The sequence below is a fragment of the Podarcis gaigeae genome (genome assembly GCF_964106915.1).
Source record: "Podarcis gaigeae genome assembly, chromosome: Z".
Lineage (NCBI taxonomy): Eukaryota > Metazoa > Chordata > Lepidosauria > Squamata > Lacertidae > Podarcis > Podarcis gaigeae.
Window position 1 is genome coordinate 26,308,477 of NC_139691.1, and position 24,914 is coordinate 26,333,390.

Sequence of the window (24,914 nt, forward strand, 5' to 3'; positions counted from 1 at the left end):
AGACTACACAGATCTTCACACAAGAGGACCTCTTCACATAGAGAACTGTCCTCTGTAAAGCAGGGCCCATGGCCACCCTATCTAACTCACAGAGACTTTCTGAACCCCACATTGTGATGGGGCTGTTTATTCCCATCTGTTTCCTTTATGCAGTAGCTATGCATGTAAACTGGGTCTTCGGCTGTGAGTTCAGATCTTACCTCAACCCATACTCTTGATGCCTTTCTATAGAATGGTGCCAATCAAAACAGCATTTGCAAGAGGTACCTACTTAGGGAGGAAAGGTGAGGTGAGGATTGTAAAGCACATTACACATTTATTTTTTTAGAGATGCTTGTTCAAAGATCAAAACAGAAGTCTCCAAAGTAAGTAGTTTTGGTTTCTATTCATGCTGTTTATCCTTCCCTCAAAACATAGCCTTAAGTTTAAGTGTAGATGCTTGGATTAAAACATTAAATTCTCGTTTGGGCATTTGGACCTTTGTCATGACAACTGGAGTGCTGTTGTTTAGGATGCCAGCCATCTATGCCGTATTACAAGTTATCATTCCAGTATTCCTCTCATTGTTTTTGTCCTGCAACAGTCAGCCAGAATGCTGAATCATTGTTGAGCTGTTTTGCCCCCTCCAGGTTTCCCTCGTTTCCCCCCTACTTATGCAGTCTTTGGGGGTTTTATCGGCCCCGACTCCTTTCCTCTGGAAGGTTGACCATGTCCAAATCTTGCCCCTGGGCTTTAGGATGTTCCTCATGCCTGACATACAGAATATAGAAACCCGAAAACTGAACTAGAAAAATCTTGGATGAAATTAAGACATTCCTGTCCTCTTTTTCCTCAGGTCTGATCATGAAACCATAGATTTTAGGAGCAGCATATTAAGCAACTGTAGTTTTAAAGATGCTTTCTTATAAAGTTACTATTTCATTCATGGATAATAAACAAATGTTGAATAATATTGCTGGAGCTATCCTTTGGCCCTGCAGTATGCTTATTGTTATTGTTACAAGGATTTAAATCTCTTATCTGAAAGTAAAATATTTTGAAAATAGAAAGCACTTCATGTATAATGCAGGTATATTGACATGTGCATTATACACCCACTTTTAATATTTACTAGTTCATTTCTTTGTTTTGGCTATTAAGGCATGGATATTACTGGGAAATAAATCAATATGGTTTCTTTGTTTAGATGGCGGCAGAAAAGAAATAATGCTGTTAATACGTACAGGTTGCCTGATTATTTCTCTGTTGGATTTGTTCTCTGCATTAGTTCCCCAGGATTTGAGAAGGAAAAAGACTGTAGCTCAGAGGCAGGGCACCCTCTTTGCAAGCAGAAGGTCCCCAGGTTCAATCCACTCCATCTACCATGGGTGTGTATGTGGGTGTGTGCTAGTAAAATCTCTTGTCTGAAACCCTGGAGAACTACTGCTTGTATTTGTTGAGTAGCTGTGGAGAACCTTGAAGTTAAAAGGTCATTTCCCTGCTTTTATGGTAATGTTTTCAGGGTAGGATGAGTTATGGACTGGGCACTGCTTCCCATCTCTCCTCCTTGTTGTAAGTGAAGGAAAGAAGGTCTAACAAAGCATATTTGGAGAGAGAGAAAATCTCCCTGGCATACATCCACACTATACATTTAAATCATTATGCCACTTTAAAAAGTCATGGCTTTCTCAAAAGAAGAGTGTAGTTACCGTAGTTAAGGGTGCTCAGAGTTGTTAGGAGACCCCCTCCCCAATACACAGAGCCACAGTCACCCAAATGGTTAACAATCAATTCTTCTTCCCAGAGAACCCCAGGCATTGCAGTTCTGTGAGGGGAATAGGGGTCTTCTAATAACTCGCAGCACTTTTAACAGTTCCCAGCATTCTTGGGGGCTGACCTGGCTCTTAAACCGTAGTTTAAGTAGTTATTTATGTGTATAGTGCATATGTGGCCTATGTGAGGGTGTAAATACTTTACCTTCCGCTGTATAAATTTATATGTGTACATATGTACATATAATCTCATGCAACCCCCACCCCCCGGGGCGGGAAGCACTTGGATCAAAGTATCAGTAAGGCCAGACACTCTGAAAGCAGTCAAGTGAATAATAATCTCTAAACTATCTTGTGGCTTTTTATTTTCTAGTAAATCAGATAGAACGGGTGGAAACATTTCCAAGTATTTTGTGTTCCTGAGTTGTCTATCATGTCAGTCTATTAGCTGGCTAAAAAGTGAGGGACAAAAAACGGTCAAATCCCCATTTTGAAAGATGTGAGTGCCTCAGACTTTGAAATTAACGACTCACAAGAAGCTTTCCCTGCTTAACTTCCTATTTTTGAAAGAAACAACACAGCCACACACACAACCACAGTCTTTTAATATACCCTGACGTATATTGTCACCAAAACTGGATGATGATCAAAGTGAAAACCTTTTATGTGGTAAAATTCAAAGCAGAAGACTGCGGTAGTGATTATACCAGCGTGAAGCTTTATACTGTAAAACGTTCTCAAAGTAAAATCACGAGGAATGCAGGAACGTAGTGCATCGTGTGGAGAAAGAGGTTAGAGATATTTTCTCTCTCTCTCCCTTTTTCTCATAACACTAGCACTTCTGGACCTTTAACGAAGCTGAATACTGAAAGGTTCAGTCCAGACAAAACCAAGTATTTCTTTATGTAGTACATAGCTAGATGTGTGGATTTAGCTGTTGCTGGATGGCCATCAGCTGCAAAAGACAATTACAATCCATTGAGGATCAGACTTTTGACGGCTCCTATCCACTATAAATTTGCTCTTCCTCCACTGTTGAAGGTAATGTGCCTCTGAATATCAGTTGCTGGGAGGAGTCAGAAGTGGGGACAATTGCTGTTGTACTCAGGCCTGCTTGCAGGATTCCCAGAGGCATCTGGGTCACCCTTGTGGAAATCAAGATTCTGGACCAAATGAGCCTCTGGCCTGATTCCACAAGGCTCCTCCGATGTCCCTAACAAGAGTTTGTTTCTGCCCTGTTCAGCTGTGATTGTCAATTTAAAGAGCAAGCTGGTTACAAAGTGTGGGGGTGGGGGAGGATCTCAGGGGCTGATGCAGTTTTGAGGGCCCCTCAGGCTTGGGGGATGCTTAGGCATTTCTCTGCATGGGCTCACCTCCTGTCACTGCAGTCTGTTCACTTGTCTAATCTGTATTAGCTCTTGAATGCTCAGAGAAGACTGGTAAGCTAGTACTGTAGTAATGGTGCAAAGGAGAAGAGCAGGACCAGGGGACTCTGGGGGTTGCAGTGCTCCCCCATGGGGGCCTCAACAGCTGCCCAGCAATGCCTGCCCTGACGCCAGCCCTGGGAATGCTCTCAATCAATATATTTAAAATAGATTTTTACCATATCCGGGTCATAAAAGTCTCTCATTCTGTTCCGTGCCACTGTACAGATCAGCTCTGTCATCTCTGACAATATTGATCATCCACTCAGAAAGGGAGTACTTCAGCTTCCCTCCTCCAGTCCTCCCTCAGCCTGACATGATCAGCACCATCAGAGAGCTGCTGTTATTGATCAGTGATCTGTGCATATTGCAGGTGCACTACAGCTGAGATCCATCCCTCGGTGATTCAAGATACAAAGGGCCTTCCCTCGATTGCAGGCTGCTTTGAAAAATCATTGTGCAAATCCTTGTTTCTGTGCATGGATCCCTGTTCCTGGACCAGGGCCAAATAATAGTAGGCAACAATTACTTTACACTATGGGAGGCTCCAAAAGCATCTCAACCTTTGCTTAATCTTCTCTCAGATGGAGGAGCTAGAGTCATTTAAGATACTTACATTCAAATTTACTAAAAATATAACTAAATGAGTTGTCTCACTTTCTTATAACAGGCGAAATCTAGCCACATATTAAAACTGCTTTGAAAATGCTTTTTTAAAAAATGTTTTTAAAAATGCTTTGAATTTTCCATAAGGCTCACCATCACTATCTAGTGTCACATTGTATATTGTACTTAAGACACACATAAAACATTTTTTTTGCAGCTGTATAGCTGAGTCTGCTGTCTTTCCCCCAAGTTAATCTTCAAAACCATCCAAGTTAGGCTACAAGCTTCATTCATGGCCCTTGGTGTGTCTTTGGATCTGTGGCTGAAGACAGGAAATGGCACATCCATTATTAAATATTCATATTGATTTTAACTGTATTTGTGTTGATTCATTTATTTCTTGTGTTGTTTGTGTTGTATTGCAATTTGAATTCCATAAGAAATTAAAGAAACAACAAAATACATTTAAAAATCATGCAGCACCAAGCACAGCACATTACAATTGCTACAACAGGCACAAAAATCATTAAGTGGTCTGTCAAGACCCCCAGCAATTTTCAATTTTGCGGGGGAATCTCTGCTTTAAGCGAAACCTATAAGCACCATTAAAACAACTACAGGTTGGTCTTCCCAAATCTGTTCACTTTTAAAACCCTTTTCTCCTATTGCCAGCTGGTCATTTTGTTTTCCAACCACAGGTGTTGAAAACTGCAGCCCATTTCCTTTTCATGGTTGTGGTTAGTTGCACACAACAAGTATCTTATTGTGGGTTTGGTGTATTTTTTTAAAACAAAGACCTGCTGTATTGCCATTCACTTTACAAAAACAAAAATAAAATTGTAGAACAAGAAAGCCGTGTGTGTGTGTGTATAAAAAAAATTAAGAGGACTTCATTGTTCTTATCTGAATTCATATCCTGTTTAGGATGCTGTGTGTGTGTGTGTGTGTGTGTGTATGTGAGAGAGAGAAACCCAACAAAATAATTACTGGAGCATTGGGTGATATCCAGCTGAGTCATAGGTAGAACAGACCCATTGGGTATATTCTGAGCATGACTAATGTTGGATATCATCCATTGTTTCTCTCCCTCCACCCCCTTTGATAGTATCCAGAAACAAAGATTCTTGGATGGAAAGTTCAATAACAGAAGTAACTGTTCACGGCCAAAGTGATGTCCACAGTAAAATTAGCTTCAGACATCCATTTTGAGAGTGTGTGGTTGCCCTCTCTTTTGCTGCTTGTTCTTTATTCTTTATTTCTAGGAACATTAAGGATTGGCCCATCTAGCCCAGTATTGTCAGCACTTCCTGGCAGTGGCTGTCCAGAGTTTGAGACAGGAATCTTTCCCAGCTGTGGCTGGAGAGATCTTCCTACGACCTTCTCCAGTGTTCAGTTCTGATAAGTACAAAATCCAGTAATGCTTTGTGCTTGGTTTGTTTAAACAAATAGGCTATGATGTCATTCATATATATTTGGAATATATTTATATATTTATATTTATTCATATATAAATGGAATATATTTATTCTGCAGTCATCATTGTGTCCAGAAGGGAACTCTTTTCAGAGTTTCTGTAGCAACGTAATGCAGCATATGCAGATGTAGAGAAAGAAGAAAAGTGGAGAGTTAGCTTATCAGAAATGAATCTGAGTGAGACAGCAATTTTAAGAGTAAATTATTTGGAAGTATTGGCTTCTGAAGGAGGAGTTCCGAGGAAGCAACAACACCCCCCCCCCTTTCAGCATCATTTTATCAATTGTTACAGCAAAAGCACTTCCATGGAAGTCTGTACTAACGGTTCCAAGAAGTGCTTGTTGACGTGCCTGCATCCTGAGGCAAGGGCTGTTGGGAGGGTCCAAGGCAACGGGCCTATCACATCTCAGCTGGAGTCACTTTGAACAGAGTTCAAAGAATTTCAAATTCTTTCCCTTCAGTCCTTTGCGTGTAAGACAAATTCAAGAAGCAAAGGTCTTTCTCAGATGTGGAAGTGTGAAAGAAAGCTTTTCCTATTGAATTTCTGCCTCCCTCAAATAAAGCCTATCAGATATAACAGTGGCAAATTTAGGGAGGAGCTGAGAACTGATATATATTGTATTACACAACCCTGTGAAAAACTAAAAAGAACACCCACAAAACCTAGATAAATATACTTTAAAATATTCTGCAGTAAGCTTCAGAATAGCAAGTTTCTTAGCAGAAAGCTATTACATACCAAAACTCTCCACAGACCTATGTATCTTTTTTTGCTTTAAAAAAGAAACAGCTTATTGGGGCTTTATTCCAGATACTTATGCTCTGTAATTAATGAGAGGGTTTGTTTTAACTCTTAGCATTCTGTTCTGTTCTGTTCTATTCTATATTTTATTTATTTTTGCCGGATAGCAAATTTACAGAAAGCAACAGGAGGGATTTTTCAAAGTAGCTGAATGTTGTTTCTGTGTATGAATGTGTGGATAAATGTTCTCTTGGCAAGTCCTTGTGTGAGTAAGCAGAAATAAATATTTCTTTTTTTATTTCTATATCACATATGATACTGAAAGGCTCTAAACATGGGGTGAGGAACCTTTGGTCTGCCAGATGTTGTTAAATCCCAATATCTATCAGCCCCGGCCAGCATGGTCATTGGCCAAAGACGATGGGAGTTGTATTCCAGAAAGATCTGGAGGGCAAAAGATTTCCCATCTGTAGTCAAAATAATTGACTATACGGGTAAAACATGTAAAGTAATGCTTAGGTTTCGCTCAGTGTCCAGGCTATGAAAATTGTTACAGCATTTCCACAACAGATAGAACATTGAAATCACATCATTTTCCATATTTGAAAATGATGTGATTAATACAAATTTTGAAAATGGGACATTTTTGCCTCTTACCACAGTGTTTTGTTTTAATTGTTCCATTAAGAAATGTTATAAACCACTTACTCAAATAATCCCTAAGTACATAGAATAATCCTAACAATTAATACTATATAAGTAAGGGCTTATATCTGAAGTAGCTCCATGTTTCTTGTTAATGCAAGGATTTAGCCTTGGGTTAGAATAATAGCACACGCAGAGCATATTAGTCTTCTTTTGTTTTTTAAAGCAGGTTACAAACATTGGTGCCTCTTGCATATTATTAGCTCCAGTTTGGTCCAAGAGGAGCAGGATGAAAGGAAAAATATTCCTGGTTATGGAATCTGAGGCTTGGGGGGGCAGGGGGTGTTGATTATTGACCAGATACACTGACCACACTATATTGCATGTTTTACATAGTACAGCCATGTTCCTTGTACCTGATATTATTGTGGGATTTTTCTTTTCCTCGTATCATTAATGCAATGAGGGGTATTTTCTTTTCTTTTTTTAAACAACTAGCTATTTCAAGCTTGTTATTTCCTTGACCCTCAAGACCAGCTTGCTGTTGTTTGTTGATGTGATTTCTATAGTTACACTGGCAGAAATATGCTGCCTTTCTCATTTGGGCCCCTCAATTCCAGAAATAGCTAGATAGAGCAAAGTGTTAATAGCTGGCGACTCTAGACATGAGTCATAACCAAGGTGGCTGTGATAGCAGTGGAAAGATGGCATTGATAAGGCTCCAGAGTGTATCTTTAATCTTTAGATGTCAGTTACCTAAACTCCTTGTTAGGTACTGGGATATATCTGTGTTTTGGAGGAGACAGAGGCACAGGTATGGTGAGACAAGGACTCACATGACACCAGTAGGAGGATCAGGTAAGCTGAGGTGGGTGGGAGAAAGCAGAATCTATACCAGAGGTGGAGGTATGAAGATAAGCCTCTGACCTGCTCTGAAAATATGCTAGCCTGCTTTCTCCAGATTTTTACCTCTTAAGTCACTTTACGCTTGAATGTGTCTACAATTGCTAAATGTATGGCTGGTTTTGCAGAAAAGCCAGGGAGCCATATGCACTATACATTTTAAGCACAATTATGTGACTTGAAACAGTTGTGACTTGCCCAGAGAGTTTTAGGAACCATAGTTTGTTGAGGGCGATTAGAGTTGTTAAGAGACCACCCTCACAGAGCTACAATTTCCAGAATGGTTTAGCAGTGAGTCTTGTCTTCCCAGAGAGCTGTGGGAATTGTAGCTCTGTGAGGGGAATAGGGGTCTTTCAACCCCTTAACAAACTACAGCTCAGGACTCTTAAATCTTAGATTAACACCATGGCCATTTAAAGTGGAATAATGCTGCTTTAGGTATATAATGCATATGGGGCTCAGATTTGAACCGCAATAAAATGACTGTGGATAAACAACAGCTCTGTGGACTTTCCCTCAACTATAAGTGGCCTTCTGGACCAATTTCAAAATGGCAACAGCTTATGAAGGAGCTAGGAGGTCACTGTGGACCTGTGATTAACATGTATACAATTTGACTTTACCTCAAAGATCCTTTTTTTGCCAATTGTTCTGTGAAATAAGTACACCCTCCTCAGCAAGCCGCCGTCTGAAAGTGGATGACAGATTTCAGTCTGCCTCAGCTGCCTATTTGGAAAGCATGCTGGCCTTGGGCAGGGGAAATTTTTTTGTGAGGATTAGGCTTTGAAGCTTTTCTTTTAAGAAGCAAATTGTTGCTCAGAAATCTGAGGTTTTAATCCAGGGGACTTGTATGCATCTTTTGTTGTGGAATGTCTGCAGGTAGAGAGGGTCTAGATTAGAATGCTGTGAGAATTGTCTATGATAGGACAAATAATTGTGAGAACTCCAAAACGATGATTGCTTTCTGTTTTGAAGAGGATAGCACATGTGTGAGACCAAAAGACACTGTGTGTTTCTCGCTGGTTGCAGCTAGACTTGCGACACATAATTGCAAAAGGTCGTGTTGTCCATAGATTGCTGGTAGATAGCAATTGCAGAGAAGCTTAGTCATCATCACATTGGTGTCATCAAAGGCCAACTAAATCAGAATCGTTCACCACTGTTTGGAGTAACTTGGTTTCTTACATAATGGTGAATAATACAATGAAACCCCTCCCAAAGTACATTTCAATTTGGAAAAAAATATTAATAGCAGGTAAGGTCGCAAATAGAAATTATGAAGATCAGGGTTAATGTATGGTCTTGTGGGCAGCAGCATTGTAATTTGCAAATCTTGGTTCACAAAAGGGCACTGAAAAAAGGCCTGTTGACTGAAACAAGAGAGAGAGAAAAGTAAAGAGAAATATGATGATATTTTGTTGCTGAGCTGTTTCTTCAGATATTTTGTTGCTGAGTTGTTAGTATTTCTAAACAATTTTTTTTTGGGGGGGGGAATAAAATATTGGTGTTTATTTATTTATTTTAGTTGTTATAGAAGTACTTTACCACCATATCCGAAAGTACCAGGGCAGTGCACACTGCTAAAACATAACTAAAAAAAAAAAAAAAAGGTTTGCAAATGCTACAAACAAAATATCCAACTTAAAATACTCAAACAGACAAGAGGAGGAAAAAAACAAGATAATAAAATAACCATATTATTTTTTAAGGGTTTAAAAAGAATGAATAGCGTAAAATATATTCCATGGTGTACAAAACATATCAAGTAATCACAAATGTTGCCAAATAAAATCATATTTAGTAGGAATGTGCCAACCATGTGATTGGTTTGGTCATATAAATCACAAACAACCCCCAAACTCAAGCAAAGTCGGAGGGGTCTGCATTGCCCGGATCTCTGGTATCTTATAAGTCAGTTTTCAAAAATGGCAAAAAAAATGACTTTTTAAAATCCACAGAATAACAAGATACATCATTCTGTCCTTGAGCAGCTAGCACATAGAGAATTAATTGTTGGCAAACATAAAAAGTAAGATGCTTGCATCTGACTGGGCCCACTTCTCTATGCCCCCTTCATTACTGCCCATTTCTTTCTCTAGGCCAAACTGGTGCCCTTCAAATATTTTGGACTACAGTTTCCATCAGTATAGCCAATTGTCAAGGATGCTGGGAGTTGTACTCTAACAAAATTGGGGGACCCCAGGTTGGAGAAGACAGATATAAACCATACTGACCTTAGATGGGCTTAAGATATATGGCCTCTTCAGTGACTGTGAGTTGTCATCAATATGAGTTAATCTGAATCAGGATGTTGGGAATTTGTAGTACGGCTCAAATAATAATTAAAAAAAAGCCTGCCCAAACACTTTAGTTAAAAAGTCACCTTGATCCTGAAGGAGAATTTCTTTTGTCGAAATGGAGCAGCTTCAATCTAGAGTTGTAGGTGAGCATTTAGCTGCATAATTTGTAATGTTCTTTTTAAAGAACTGAAACCTGCGCTAGCAGGCTCTGGTAAATGCCACTAACTGCTTTAAAGGTTAATGATCCAAATACTCTCTTGAGTTGTGCTCTTTACTCAGAATACCTCTTAGTTTACTTCCTTTTTTCTGTTGATTTAGTTATACAAAACGAGCACTTGATTTGCTATTACTTGTTTATAAAGTCTGTTCCTCTCTGAGGGCGGCTGCTGTGCTGGTTGCGTTGGTGTTGCTGTTTACCTCTGATGTTACAAAGAACACTAGTGTAGCACCCTGTATTAGTCAGTGAAGGAATCCTCTGTTTTATGGGTGGCACTGAAAATGGGACTACTGCATTGATATGGTGGTGTTGTGGTGAAATCACCATGAGTTGGCTGTTTGGGTGTGGTGTTCCGTCTTGTGAGGACTTCTGCCTGTTTCTGACAAATGTCAAGTTCAGGGTTAAAAACCTCCTGGAAAATCTTTTTGAGCTGTGAGCTGAGACTACACAAGGGTTGTGAGTCATTATTTAACCTTCATGGGATCAATCATCATGTACAGTCACCCGTTATTTAGCACCCAGGGCCTTGAGCTCTGTGGGGAAGCCCCGCTGGTGGTTCTGACATTTACAGAATGCTGTGGGGAACATGAGGCCCACTGGCCCTGCTTTGCACTGCAAACCAATGGCAAAACGTGGTTTCATTTCATTTATAGAGGTGCACACTCTGAAAGGGTGCAGAAGTGCCCTATGGCAGATAAACTTGGAATACCTCAAGCAACAGTGTGTGACTGTGCGTAAGTAAAAGTGACTTTGGGGAGAGGTAAGAAAGGATAATACAGAACAGTCCTTTTGGTTCATTCATAGAATTCTAATATGTCATAATAACAAACTCTTTTGAAAATAGCCTGCTCAGCTAGATTGGATATGCAAAATACTTAAAAGTGGTGAAAAATTAATACATGTAAGCAATAGGATGTAAAGGAAGCATCTCTGCTTCTTTTTGTGTCCTGCACATCATTCCTCATGTTCACCTTTTTGTAATTTTGTTTCTTACTAAAATTCTTCCTGTCAAAAATTAGTGTGCATATGTGATTGTTCTTCTGAAGTATTGAAGATAGTGATGCAACTTAGAGGACCATCTACCACGAGGAAGCCACTTTCACACTCACCACAGTGTACCACTGGAATCACTGGAAGAGATGTTATCATGGGCATTCAGCTGCATAGAACGGTGACTTTTACCGTGTCTCACAAGGAAATGGAAATTGTGGCGTTAGCATGGTTGGGATAAAATATGCCCTACCACATAGCCATACAGGGGCTCCCAACAGGGGCTCTCAACCTTCTGGGGTCTGTGGGTACATTTGGAATTCCGAAAAAGTGATGTGGGCACCGCCACAAAATGGCTGCCGTCGGGAGCAGCCTTTCATAAAATTGCTGCCTTGTCCTCTTTCTCAGAATCAAAATATTTCTCAGGATCACCTCCAAAACAATTTCCCCCTCTTTCTGCAAGGATCAACCCCAAACTCTCTCTTTCAGAAACACCCTCTCCTAAACTCTTTGTCTGGATCACACACAGACACGCCCCCCCCCCAAGGCACATAGGGCCTATCTCCTCAGAGAATGTAGCGTGGGTACTCAAACTATAGCATTTACAAAACACCCATCATGTACTAAAAGTGGTGTCTGTATCCACTGTCCAGTAGAGTTGTTTTTAAAATGACAGTGATGGTGCTCTTGGGAAGAAATCATTCTCATGATTTGTTCTCTTGTATTCTCTTTTACCCTATGTTTTTAAAAGAACAATCTCTTTTAGGTCTGCTAGGAAACAGCCAAAAAAGAATCCAAGAAAAATGATTTACAGCCTCTAAATTCAGAACTTCAGTGTCAGACTGTGTACACACAGCCAAGGTTTCCCCCCTCCCATATCTTGGGTGAATTACAAAAGTGGGCTGTAGTGGAGACCACCCCTTCCTTGCACAGCTTTTATCAGCAGGCTTCTCTTTTATACATTTTGCCCTCCTGCGGGCCACCTAATGTTTCTTTCCAATTAGTCACCCAACAAGTAGTTTCTCCTCTCAAAAGCAGGCCTAACAGACACAGCTATCTATCAAGTCAGACCAGCCCTCGCTAACACAATTGCAGGAAGTTATTCCACGTCTCAGACAATTCCCATTTCTATCTCTAGAAGAGCAAAAGGTCAGAAAACAGCAGGCAGTTGCTTTGCCAGCAATAGCAACATGGGCAGTTACACAGAACTCAACAGGGAGAGTATGTGGTAAGCGACTCTCTGCCCTCCCTCTCCCTGTGCCCCCTCCCATCAACTTTCTCTTGCATCAACATGCCTTGAGTTCCAGCTTCCGTGTGCAACAAAAACGCAATTCACACTAGGTTTCAGAATTGGATTATTTCAAGGGGTTTCAAAGTTAGGGGTGGGTGGCCCGGGCAGTTGCCCAGAGTACTGAGCTGGGAGAAGATTTCAGAACATAAAAAGGACCACTCACTTAATAGTCCTGTTTTCCATTCAGGTATCTCTGGAAAGACCGCATGCAATCATGACCTCTTCCATCTTTGCTTCTCAGAAAATGGCATTCAGTGACATATTGCCTCTAAGAAATCACCATCCATGATGAGCATAGGTAGGGAATCCTCACTCAGTGAGCCATAAAACTCAGATTCACCAGCTTTCCTTTCCTTTCCTTTTTTAAAGAGTATTTTAAATATTTCTAGCATTTGTAGCTACAAACATGAGTCTGACCAAACTGCGGGAGGCAGTGGAATACAGGAGTGCCTGGCGTGCTCTGGTCCATGGGGACACGAAGAGTCGGACACGACTAAACAACAACAACAAGCATTTGTAGAACCTGAGATATGAGGCAAAATTCACAGGCACTATTTATTTCAATTTTTGTGTGTGAGAAGCTACCCATGTCCCCTCCTCTCGGTGGTTTACTGTGCCTGCCCACCCAGAAAAATTCCTGCAGACTCTTGTGCTCTGGGCTTCCGCATAATCATTGTTGCTTATAGCTGTTGATAGTCTTATCCTCAGTGAATTTAGAGTGTCTGCCTTAGGCTATCTACTAATCAGCTAAAGTAAATATACAAACAATTGATTTTCTCTTATAATGCTGGCACCACTGACCAGCATGACCCATGTTGCGTTGACATTCACTGTCATTATTTCCAGGAAAAATTACAACATAAGTGTCTGCTCAACAAACGGTACACATCTGAGTGGTTTGGGCCAGCTCTGCATCTGAAGATATTTTTGCCTTGTAGGAGACATCAGTCAATCAGCATGACAAAACTAGGAAGGTGATCACACCACCAGTTGCTCAGTTTATCTTTGATACCAGTCTTTGCCAATCTGATATGCACCAGATGTTTTCGACTGCACCTGCAGCCAGCTCCAACCAGCAGTTCAGTGTGACTTACTTCTGAGTGGTCATGTACACAATTGTTCTGTAAATCTGTTAATCATTCAAGTTGCCACAAGATTATCTGATGGTTTTGGCCCAAAGAGACTAGTATATCTAAAGAGACTATCATGACCTCTCTAGAATGAATGAGAGAACTGTTTTGGGACATTATCAAGCAAATAGAAAAATAGGTTGACATGCCTTTGGAGACATAGCTAGGCTTATGCTCATTGAGGTTATTGTTTAATGATTAATTATGGAATTCACTGTTGATGATGATAAAAGTTGACTGCGTCGTCACCCCCAATGTCATTGAAATCCAGATGGGCATGTGGGATGCACATTATTGTCTTGCCAAAATGCTTTAAACATCTTCCCCCTGCTGGATAGCTCTGCGTTCTGCTTAGGTTAGAGGAAAAATTTAGAGGTCAGTGGTGAGAATAACAACCCTTTTTCATGTCCAGACTTTGCTGAAAGGTATGGTATGATCATTTTTAATATGGTGATTTTATACTTGCCTGGTGGTAGGGAGTGGAAGGATTTGTTTTTCTTCCTGTAAGTTTTTGTTTAATTTGTACTTTCCTCTAAACAATATCAGAGATAGCCATAACAAGACAACAAAATATTCGCCTTTGTGCTAAAACTGAGGCATCAACTCCCACTGATTTACTTAACTCTCACTACCGCTGAAACTAAATGGGATTCCAGAGTGCTTAATTTTACTTTGTCCCATACATTATTTATTTATTTATTTATTTTATTTCTACCTTTCCTTTCTAGGATAGCTTTTAGGACAAGCCATCGAGGAGAACATTTTGTTGACTGCTATATAGAGGAGTTATTTTATTTGTAGGGGCAATTATGTTGTTCTCTTGTGGATGCATTTGTGGTATTCATGCTATTGTTGCAGCTACCATTGAAAACAAAGTAGATCTTGACTTGAAGAGGCACTTTGGAGAGTTTTTTGGTTTCGTAATGTTCAGAATCTGATTGCCATTTTAAACACTAAGAAGAAATTTGAGAATTATAGGTCAGGTTGACTTTTAAGGCATCCAGCATTTCTATTTCAGTGGAAATATGGGCAGCTCTCTCCCCAAAACAAGAACAGGATGTGATGGGGGAGCCCCACACCAAGACAAGTCTGGGATGGTAGGACAGGAGGAACCTGTGCCTCCTAAGCTAGCTTAATGCCCTCAGGTGTAGAGGGCTTTGTCTCACTACCATTGTGGAATGTTGCTTGTGCCCACCATACATTCAAAGCTCTGTGATACCACTTCAGATAATCATGGTCTGGCTTCCCTCAAAGAATTCTGGGAGCTCTAGCTCAGTGAGGTGTATAGGGGTCTTCCAACAACCCTTTGTACTCTTAATGAAATACAGCTCACATAATTCTTTTTGGGGAAGCTGTAGCTGTTTAAAGTGGAATCAAAGTGCTTTAAGTGTATGGTACAGTATTAATGTGGCCCAAGTCAGCTTAAGTTTTCTCCATGGAGTAGGGGAAGCTGGCACCATATTGTCTTGCACCTGGGCCAGTCCAGCAACCAGATGCGTTCACAAGGGCAGCTGTGGTTATTTATTTGGTGGATGATTCAGTGTGGGAAAGGGCAGTTGGAAATAGTTACTTCCATCAGCTCCCACCAAAGTTCTTCCATTATTTACTGCATCTCAGTTCATTATTGTGTGGTGAAGATAAACTGCTGAAGTAAGTCAGCTCTTTGTACATTATCCATTAACAGATTTTGAGGGTTCATTCAAATAACTATCCAGTCCAACTGCATGCTATTTCATCTCTCTTACTCTGCAGCTCAGTAATGAAATTCTCACTTGCGTATCAGTTTATATTTTGCTGGTGCTGGAGCCTCAGTGGCAGAGGTTCTTCAGTAGTGCCCAACAATAGGTACCACTTAATGAAGCAGCCCAAAGAAACTGAAAGCTGATGTGCTGCTTCTCATGCAAAACAGCAAGACTTTGCGGGGCACCCCAATGAAACAAAGAACACTCACATCTATGGAATTCCACACATGGCATATATTTTTCACAAAAGAGTAAGATATTTCACACAGACATTTTGCCTTAGCACGCGCGCGCGCACACACACACACACACACACACACACGTGTGTTGGAGAGTGCAACAGGGGTGGGGAGAGAGATTCCCATACTGGGGAAAAAATTAAAATGCCTGTCACAGATGGACAATCACATTGTATGTAGGGAGTTGGACAGTGTATGTACAGTGGTACCTTGGGTTACAAATGCTTTGGGTTACAAACTTCGCTAACCCGGAAGTAGTACCTCGGGTTGAGGACTTTGACCCAGGATGAGAACGGAAATTGCACGGTGGCAGCAGGAGGCCCCATTAGCAAGAGTGTGCCTCAGGCTAAGAATGGTTTCGGGTTAAGAACGAACCTCCAGAACAAATTAAATTCATAACCCAAGGTACCACTGTATATCCGTTGAATTCTGTTTTTATCGATTTAGGGTTGCATCCAACTCAGAGTAGACTCATTGAAATCAGCGGATGTAAGCAAGTTAAGTTCCTTGATATCAGGGGTATATCCTGCGTATGGCCAGTGGTGGATATCATATCACCCTAAGTAATTTAGATTGTAATTCATAATGAGCACAGAATCATTTTTTTAAAAATGAATATACAGCACAATAAACCATTTACACAATGTGGCCCAGATATGTTTTTGTTTTTTTAATGTGTTCTGGCTGCTCTGTTATAGACCTATTTGTTTTAGCATTACAGTGGTACCTCGGGTTAAGTACTTAATTCGTTCCGGAGGTCCGTTCTTAACCTGAAACTGTTCTTAACCTGAAGCACCACTTTAGCTAATGGGGCCTCCTGCTGCTGCCGTGCTGCTGGAGCACGATTTCTGTTCTCATCCTAAAGCAAAGTTCTTAATCTGAAGCACTATTTCTGGGTTAGTGAAGTCTGTAACGTGAAGCATATGTAACCCGAGGTACCACTGTACTTGATTTAAAGCATTTGTTGGCATTACATGTATGGATCTACAAGGGCTGCTTTGCCCTGAAATAACAGTTATTAGTGTCCAGGTAATAATAATACACCTGTATCTCAGAGGCACACCCACCAGTGCAGGAGGTATAAATGCAGATGAAACAATAGAAGGGTGATCCCTTTAGAGACAAGTCAGAATGTACTTCATAGTTTATTGAAAGTGAGAGTGAGGCAGAGAGAGAAAGAGATCCAGCATCGCTAATTGATGGCAAAACAAATCAAAGTGACAGAATCCTTCAGGCGTTATAAAAAAGACCATCCAGTTATTTCCAACTCAAAAACAGCAATAAAGGGGGTGGTCTCTTTTGCATAGGGACGCAGGTGGCGCTGTGGGTTAAAGCCTCAGCGCCTAGGACTTGCCGATTGAAAGGTCGGCGGTTCGAATCCCTGCGGCGGGGTGCGCTCCCGCTGCTCGGTCCCAGCGCCTGCCAACCTAGCAGTTTGAAAGCACCTCCGGGTGCAAGTAGATAAATAGGGACCGCTTACCAGCGGGAAGGTAAACGGCGTTTCCGTGTGCGGCTCTGGCTCGTCAGAGCAGCGATGTCACACTGGCCACGTGACCCGGAAGTGTCTCTGGACAGCGCTGGCCCCTGGCCTCTTGAGTGAGATGGGCGCACAACCCCAGAGTCTGTCAAGACTGGCCCGTACGGGCAGGGGTACCTTTACCTTTACCTTTTTTACTCTTTTGCATTGTTCAAAAAAGTAGAAATGCATGAATATACCCCCCCCCAAAAAAGAGGATACTTGGTTGCATAAAATGTGTGTATTTGTTTCTGTGTTTGTTTGCATTTTTACATATACATTGTTGCTATAATTTAAGAAGAAATGTAATATATCTCACTATAGTGGGGAAACTGACCTTTGTGCTCATTCAGTCCGCTGTCCCGGTGCAAACTGTTGATGGGTAAATTTAAGGCCCCACCTGCTGTCCGCCCTTGTGGTTCTTGGTCTTTAAACTGCTTGGTCCATCAAATACAAAACTGCTTTAAATATCCTCTTACAACAACCCTTAAAATTAGAGGATTGGCCTCTGAAAAGTAGACTATTATCAAAGCAGTTTACAGCAATAAAACATACAACTGTACAATAATACCATATTAAAAAGTTAAAAACAGACAACAATTAACTATTGAGGAAGGATGTATTCTTGATTGCCTGCATAGGCCTGGTGGAATAGAAAAGCTTTCAACAGGCATTCAAAAGTTTGCACAGAAGGTGTTTGCTGAATCACTGTTGGCAGAGTATTCCACAGGACTGGGCCAATGGCACTAAAGTTTCTCATTGTTGTCAAATGAGCCTCACCAACTCAGGAAACGACCAGTGGAAGCCCCTGCAGATGATCTTGGTGATTGAGCTGAAATGGTACTGTGAACCTGAGTTGTTCAGGGCTTTGTAAATTCATACAAGAACCTTGAGTCTTGCTTGGTAGTATTGGACTTCCAACTTGCAGTTTCCCTGACCAATTGGATTTTCTGATGGGGCTGATGGGAGTTGGAGTCTGTCAGACTTGAAGGGCCATAAGTTCCCTATCCCTGTCAACACAGAAATGTTCAGATGCATTTGTTTACAGGCAGCCACTCCATAGGAGGCGAAAAGGTGACTTAACATGTGGGAACAAAAAAAATTCCTTCCAGTAGCACCTTAAAGACCAACTAAGTCAGTTCTTGGTATGAGCTTTCGTGTGCATGCACACTTCTTCAGATACCACTTCGTGTGCATGCACACGAAAGCTCATACCAAGAACTGACTTAGTTGGTCTTTAAGGTGCTACTGGAAGGAATTTTTTTTGTTTTGACTATGGCAGACCAACACGGCTACCTATCTGTAACTGTAACATGTGGGAGTTACAGATAGGTAGCCGTGTTGGTCTGCCATAGTCAAAACAAAAAAAAATCCTTCCAGTAGCACCTTAAAGACCAACTAAGTTAGTTCTTGGTATGAGCTTTCGTGTGCATGCACACTTCTTCAGATACACAAGTTTTAACTTGTGGGAATCACACATTCTCTAATTAGCACCCATAGTGCAGAATTTAGAGGATCCTGGGAGGAAGGAGATGGCATGGAAAACCCATTTGGTGTTTGAGGAGGAGTTCCTTGAGCTTCATTAAGATAACAGTTCTACCGTTATTCTTTTTTAAGAACAGTATTTTGGGGGGGACTCTTGCAGACAGCCTCTTTGCCCAATTTCCTGTTTATGTTCCTTTTAGATCCGTGCTTTACCCTCATGTGAGATTAGACAGTTAAAGATGGGCTGTATAACTGTTGGCTGTTTTCCCCTGACAGTATGCTCAGTTAAGAAGACAAAACAGCAAAGAAAGAGAGACTTGCAGGTAAAGAACGGCATACAAATTTAATAAATAATAATAGAAAAAGTACCCTGTTTGCTTAGAATGTTGCAAGAGATAGCCAGAATGAAGTAAAACCAGTTAGCCAAAGGAATATGCCACCTGCATTGCTTCTCAACCTCTTAGTATCAATGCAACCAACATCTGTGTTTATGATCACACATAAACTGCAAGAAAAGGGATTAGTTGACATAAACTGTTTTGTTTTTGCAAAAGTATGTGTGGGGGTTCCGTTTGGAATCTTTCCATAAAAGCTATTAGTTTAATAAACCTTCTCAATACTTTTCAAAAAATTAACTGAAGCTGCATTTATTTGGTGTTGGCTATGTGCATTTGTACTTAGCACACCTGGGATGAGATACATGTTTAGCCAGTCTGATATAGTAATTAAGCCCAGTAATGTGGAAGATTTTGAAGTGGGAACTTTTCATAGGGTAAAAACTGTGAAACCAGCATCTTTGCCTAATACTGTATTTGCAATTGCAATCCATTTATTGTTTCTAGAGAACTTGCAAAACAAAAACATTTCTGTGGAACAATTAAGCTCCGGTATTTTGAATATTACTCCCAACCCTCTGGAGCAGATTTGGAGGGAACATTGGTGGTTACCAGGGCAAAGAGAGTTTGTAGAAGCAGAAGCCTGCTGCAGAAGTGGGCAGCAACCTGTCCTTCAGCATGTATGGGCAGACATTCACAACTAATTCAATACTTAATTCTGTTGGTTGTTGGTAAACTTCTGGGCCCAATAAATTAAAAGTGCTCATTCTAATCCTTAAAGCCAACAGCCTAGAACCAACATAGCTCTTAGAGCAGAGGTGTTGAGCCTGTGCCCTCCTTATGTTATTAGTCTCCTATTCCCATGATCTCCAGATAACATGGCCAGTGGTCAAGAATGATCAGAGCTGTAGTCCAGCAACAACTGGAGGGCCACAGGATCTCTTCTTCTTTCTTAGAGCAGCGGCTCCCAATTAGCTAAGTACTGCAGCAAGGAGGGGCAGAATTATGTGCCCTGGTCTCGACCTGCTGCTGAACTCATTTGCATGTTTAACTCGAGGCTTTGTCCATTGGGGCTTCCTATAGCTTGTGGATGCAGATGGCGCTGTGGTCTAAACCACAGAGCCTAGGGCTTGCTGATAAGAAGGTCGGAGGTTCGAATCCCCGCGATGGGCTGAGCTCCCGTTGCTCAATCCCTGCTCCTGCCAACCTAGCAGTTCGAAAGCACTTCAAAGTGCAAGCAGATAAACAGGTACCGCTCCGGCAGGAAGGTAAACGGTGTTTCTGTGCGCTGCTCTGGTTCGCCAGAAGCGACTTAGTCATGCTTACCACATGACCTGGAAACTGTATGTCGGGCTCCCTTGGCCAGTAAAGCGAGATGAGTGCCGCAACCCCAGAGTCGTTCACAACTGGACCTAACGGCCAGGGGTCCCATTACCCTTTACCTTTATAGCTTGTGGAAGGGGCTCCCTTTGCTAGGTTGTTCTAAATTTATATGCTTGGCTAGCTGCTCCCAGACATTGTTGAAGCCAATGAGGTCAGGGGCTGTGGCTCAAAACACCTGATAGCAGGAATTTGAAAAGGAGGAAGGAGCTATGTCAGTTAGCACCCTGGGAATAAGAAGTGAACAATGCTGATAAAGTTTCAAAGCCATTCCTGATGATGGAGGTTTATTTAGTTATTCTCACTGTTCAAAAGACTTCAAATCAGATTATTTTGTTGTAATCTTTTATTTACTTATTTATTCACTCACTCACTCACTCACTCACTCACTCATTCAAAAGTGTTCCTTGGCTGCTCTTCAACAAAAACTATTCCAAAGAGGTGGTGTGCGAAGGTGCGAATAATACTATTCACACAACATATAAACATGATATAGAAAACAACAGGTAAGCTTCACAACATCCAGACTAAAACGGGGGGAAACAACAACAGAGGAGCAAAATACCAACCCAAGTATCATCTAAAATACAATGGGCAAGCAGGAAGACTTTAACTTGATTCCAAAAAGGGTTGCATTGTGCTCCATATGCCTCTTTCAGGGGACCTACATTGGGCAAAAGTTTCCTGCATTGCAGGGGGCTGGACTAGGTGATCCTTGTGGTCCCTTCCAACTCTAAAGTTGCAGCAGCCTTCCAGGGTTTCAGGAAGAGGACATTGCCAGGCCTACATGGAGATACTAATGATTGAACCTGGGACCTATTGGTATTGGCAGTAGTGATTAAGATGAAACAATGGAGTGACCCTTCATGTGTGTGTTCTTATGTAATTTAGTTATTATTGCCTCCATATTGCAAACGGGGATAGGAAGCCTCATGAGCCAGGACTCCCAGTGGGCTCATAACAGTGTGTCCTTTAGCTACTGCATGCCTGAGGTAAGATGGATCCATGATCCCACAAGATGCACAGAAGACTATGGATGCAGTTATTTGGATCCTGACATTGTTAATCCCCTTTCCACGGAAGCTAAACTATCCTGCTTCACAATTGTGCTTCAATATTTCTTTTCTCATGTACAACAGCAAGTGAGACCACATTTTTCTAGGTTGTATAACTGAAATAAATTTATCAGTTCTTGATCAATATGGGAGACCATATATATTTAGGGGAACACAAAGATTTGTTACAAACCCCGGGAGATAAAACATGGGTGGGAATTGTGATCTGGATAAAGACAATGGTTTAAAAAGGGTAGGGAACTCTTTTAAGATCATACATGGGTTTCCAGGATCAAGCAAACCTTCCAGTGGTGCATGTGGCCAAAGCAAAAGTGGGCAGAGCAACAGGTGTAAATGTTACCTTTGTACAGTAGTCTAGTTTCTGCACACATCCACCCAGAGTTATTGTCACAGTTCACAGACATTCCAGCTAGACCAAAATACTCAAGGCGGTTATAAAGCAGGAGCAATAAGGGGTACGACCTGTGGAAGTTGCTGAGGGCCAGTCAGAGAGACCTGATGGGCCACATTAAAGTCTCAGGTGCAAGGCTTCCTGATTTAAGAAATACCTTGTTCTCATGCTATTTTCTGTATATGTCATATTTACAGGCTCAAAAAATACGCCTTTTGTTATTTGATCATTCCAGCATCCTATATTCCCCAGTAATAAACCATATCTATTTATCTAACCAATAGATTAACTGCTTCATATAAAGATAAACCTCTGAGTGGTTTACACGGTAAAATCCATGAAATCCACAAAACTAAAATACAAATAAGATGAAATACATAACTGTCACTATCACAGTAGACAGCGGAATCAAAATACTGAAACAGAATACTAAGCAGCGCAGTCTAAAAATTAACAGCCAGGAAATGCCTGAATAAACAAGCAAAAAGGCACCTAAAATAAGCTGATGCTTCTCAGACAGTGCAGGGGGAGGGTGTACCAGAGGGTTGGTGCCATTGCGCAAAAGGCCTACATCCGCATTGTACCTAGATGGGTGGTGGGTACCACTCTTAGACTTCCTAGCTGTTTTCTGCTGCAGCTGGAGAACAGCAGCCTGCTGGAACCAGAAGATTTGGCCAGCTAGCCCCACCCATGAAGAGCAAGAACTCTGCTATTGCTGTAGCTGTTTTCCAAGGAGAAGCCTATTTATTTGGAGGCTGCTGTTGACTGTTGTTTTCTGCCAGCTCTAGTGTGGAGATGGGGCAATATCTTGAGGGCAGGGGCACTCACCTTAGGCAATTGTCTGTGGATGGGCTTGCTCTTAGGTCAGAGAATGGAGAAGCTGGGAATCAGGAGGTGGGAGATGTGAGTTAACTTGTCTTCCACGTGAGAGGTGGAGTGCTGAGGATCTATATCTATGCTGAAACCCTTTGTGCAACAATGTGTATCCAGTGTCACTGATTTTCCCATTTAATATAATTTTGATCAAGCTATCATACTTTCCTTGCATCTTTTATCTGTATGAATATGCTGTTCTCCTTCAGTGTTAGAAATTTGCCAGGTGCATTTTGCTTCTGGCTACCAGCCACTTGCAACCAAATGAAGAAGCCTGGGTTCCAAGATGGCATCTCCGCCATCTGGAGGTGCATGCATGGGGCTCCTTCGATCTTGACTATTTTCACACATTAGCAACACATCCTGTAGAATTCTACCCGTAATATTTTATCTGCACAATCAGAATGAATTTCAGGAACCAAAAGTTCTTATTGAAAAATACAACTTTCAAGCTGTCTGGCCCCTAAATGGCAACTAGACATTGTGTTTTGGCGACTGTTACTCTGGTTAAAGGAGCCATTTGGCACATAGCACTGTTCACTACTATGGGGACCTTTGAACAAAAAAGCCATAAATCACTAAGCCATACAGGGCACCCTCCAATTATTGTAAAAGTAGACTGGGTCTGTACAGATGAAGGTGGTCTATCCGGTATCTTGGTTGTTCAGGGCTTTACACGTTAATAATGGAACCTTGAATATGGCTCAGTAGCTCATAGGCAGGAGATGCAGTGCTTTTGGAAAGCTCTCATGTAGGGCATGAAGGCAATAGCCTTTTCCCATTAGCGGTATTCACATGTTACATTCAATGGGTGTTAAGTCTGTGTATCTGTGCACACAAATTGTTGAGCTGTACAAATCAAGAAAGGGCCACTCTTTCACAGAAACACTCGTACCTGTGTAGAGATGATTTGCTCAGAAAGCTTATCATTAGTCCCCAGCCTGGAGGTTGCATTCAACCATGGTGACTAGAAGCTGTTGATAAACTTATCTAAGAATCTGTCTGAATAGCAGCAAATTCCTTAAATGAACTGCATGATATATGTGAAAGTCATTCCTGTTGTTTGCCCTGAATCCCCTGCCAATCAGGAAGAGTGAAAGGAAGGCCTTTCCTCACACATTGTCCTAGCTCCAAGGCATTGGTGCTACTTGTGAATTGACCTATTGCAGCAGTGGCTAACCCTTTCCGGGCTGAGTGCCCGGAATAAGGTACCCCTGCCCGTACGGGCCAGTCTTGACAGACTCTGGGGTTGTGCGCCCATCTCACTTAAGAGGCCAGGGGCCAGCGCTGTCCAGAGACACTTCCGGGTCACGTGGCCAGCGTGACAAAGCTGCATCTGGCAAGCCAGAGCCGCACATGGAAACGCCGTTTACCTTCCCGCTGGTAAGCGGTCCCTATTTATCTACTTGCATCCGGAGGTGCTTTCGAACTGCTAGGTTGGCAGGCGCTGGGACCGAGCAGCGGGAGCGCACCCCGCCGCAGGGATTCGAACCACCGACCTTTTGATCGGCAAGTCCTGGGCGCTGAGGCTTTAGCCCACAGCGCCACCTGCGTCCCACACTAATCCCTGGTAAACCCTCTGGCAGCCACATGTCAAAATGGTTGTGGAGTAAAAGTGGATGCGGTCCTTTTTTCTTTTTAAGGGACACATTTTCAGGTTCTGCAGGGGGTGGCGGGTGGCAGGCAGCAGTCACAATCCCATCCCTGCCCCAGTGAGGACTACATATGCTCACTGGGTGCAGAATGACTGGCAAAGTGGGGAATGGGAAGAGAATGGAATGAAGGAAGCAAAGCTGGGAAGCAAAGCTGACTGACTTGGAACAGCAAAGAGGAGTAGGTGACTTCAACGTTTTGTTGCCAGTCCCACTAGTATTTTAAAATCATAATCAGTTCATTAAGCAAATCCATCAGTGTTTTGAATATGTGTTGGTTATGCATATGTACACACACACACACACACACACACGCGTTTCCTTAACTGTTGCAGCCTGAAGTGTTGTTTTTCTCCCTCTTGCAAATAGTCCTTTCAAAAAACAAAAACTCCACAGCTTTCAAACCTATTTGACTTAGATATGCTCAAAGGAATCCATTCGCCTGACAGCAAATTTGCAAGTTTATTAAATAGCAGCAATGACTCATCCACTTGCAGCTGTTCCTGGGAGCGTAAATATACATAGACACTATAGATTAGGGTGTGCAATTTGGGATGGGAGCGTGGTTTTGGGGAAACAGATTTCTTTCGGCTCTGATTTTAGTCTGAGCATGTGGCATTTTCACTTCTTCTCCCCACCCACAGATGAATGCTATCTTTTCCTTTTGTGTGTGCGCAAGGAGAAATGGGAGCTTCCCTGCTGTTTTTGAAAATTTCGGCTTCTGTATGCTTTTCTATAAAACATTCATCATAC

At 41.7% G+C, this 24,914-nt stretch overlaps 1 protein-coding gene and 1 long non-coding RNA gene across 6 annotated transcripts in view; one reads left to right on the plus strand and one right to left on the minus strand.

The window, feature by feature from the left end:
• Window positions 1–24,914, plus strand: part of GAB3 (GRB2 associated binding protein 3) — an 87,096-nt gene that overhangs the window by 15,403 nt on the left and 46,779 nt on the right. The window contains exon 1 of one of the 5 annotated variants that reach the window (XM_083722285.1): window positions 6,978–7,499. The exons of 2 other annotated variants lie outside the window; for them this stretch is intronic. Coding sequence is in view for 1 of the 3 variants with exons in the window: in XM_083722281.1 (XP_083578407.1) it covers window positions 9,784–9,816 (33 nt within the window). In the remaining 2 variants the exon portion in view is untranslated. Of the gene's footprint in view, window positions 1–6,977; window positions 7,500–9,575; window positions 9,817–12,550; window positions 12,641–24,914 lie in introns of those variants that run through there. 2 more of the 5 variants (XM_083722281.1, XM_083722282.1) reach the window with 2 other exon arrangements.
• On the minus strand, window positions 2,552–10,651 carry LOC310836833. The gene is made up of 3 exons (XR_014560248.1): window positions 9,928–10,651; window positions 3,935–4,103; window positions 2,552–2,706 (listed from the first exon to the last, which is right to left on the minus strand). It is a non-coding gene; the product is annotated as an uncharacterized lncRNA (long non-coding RNA).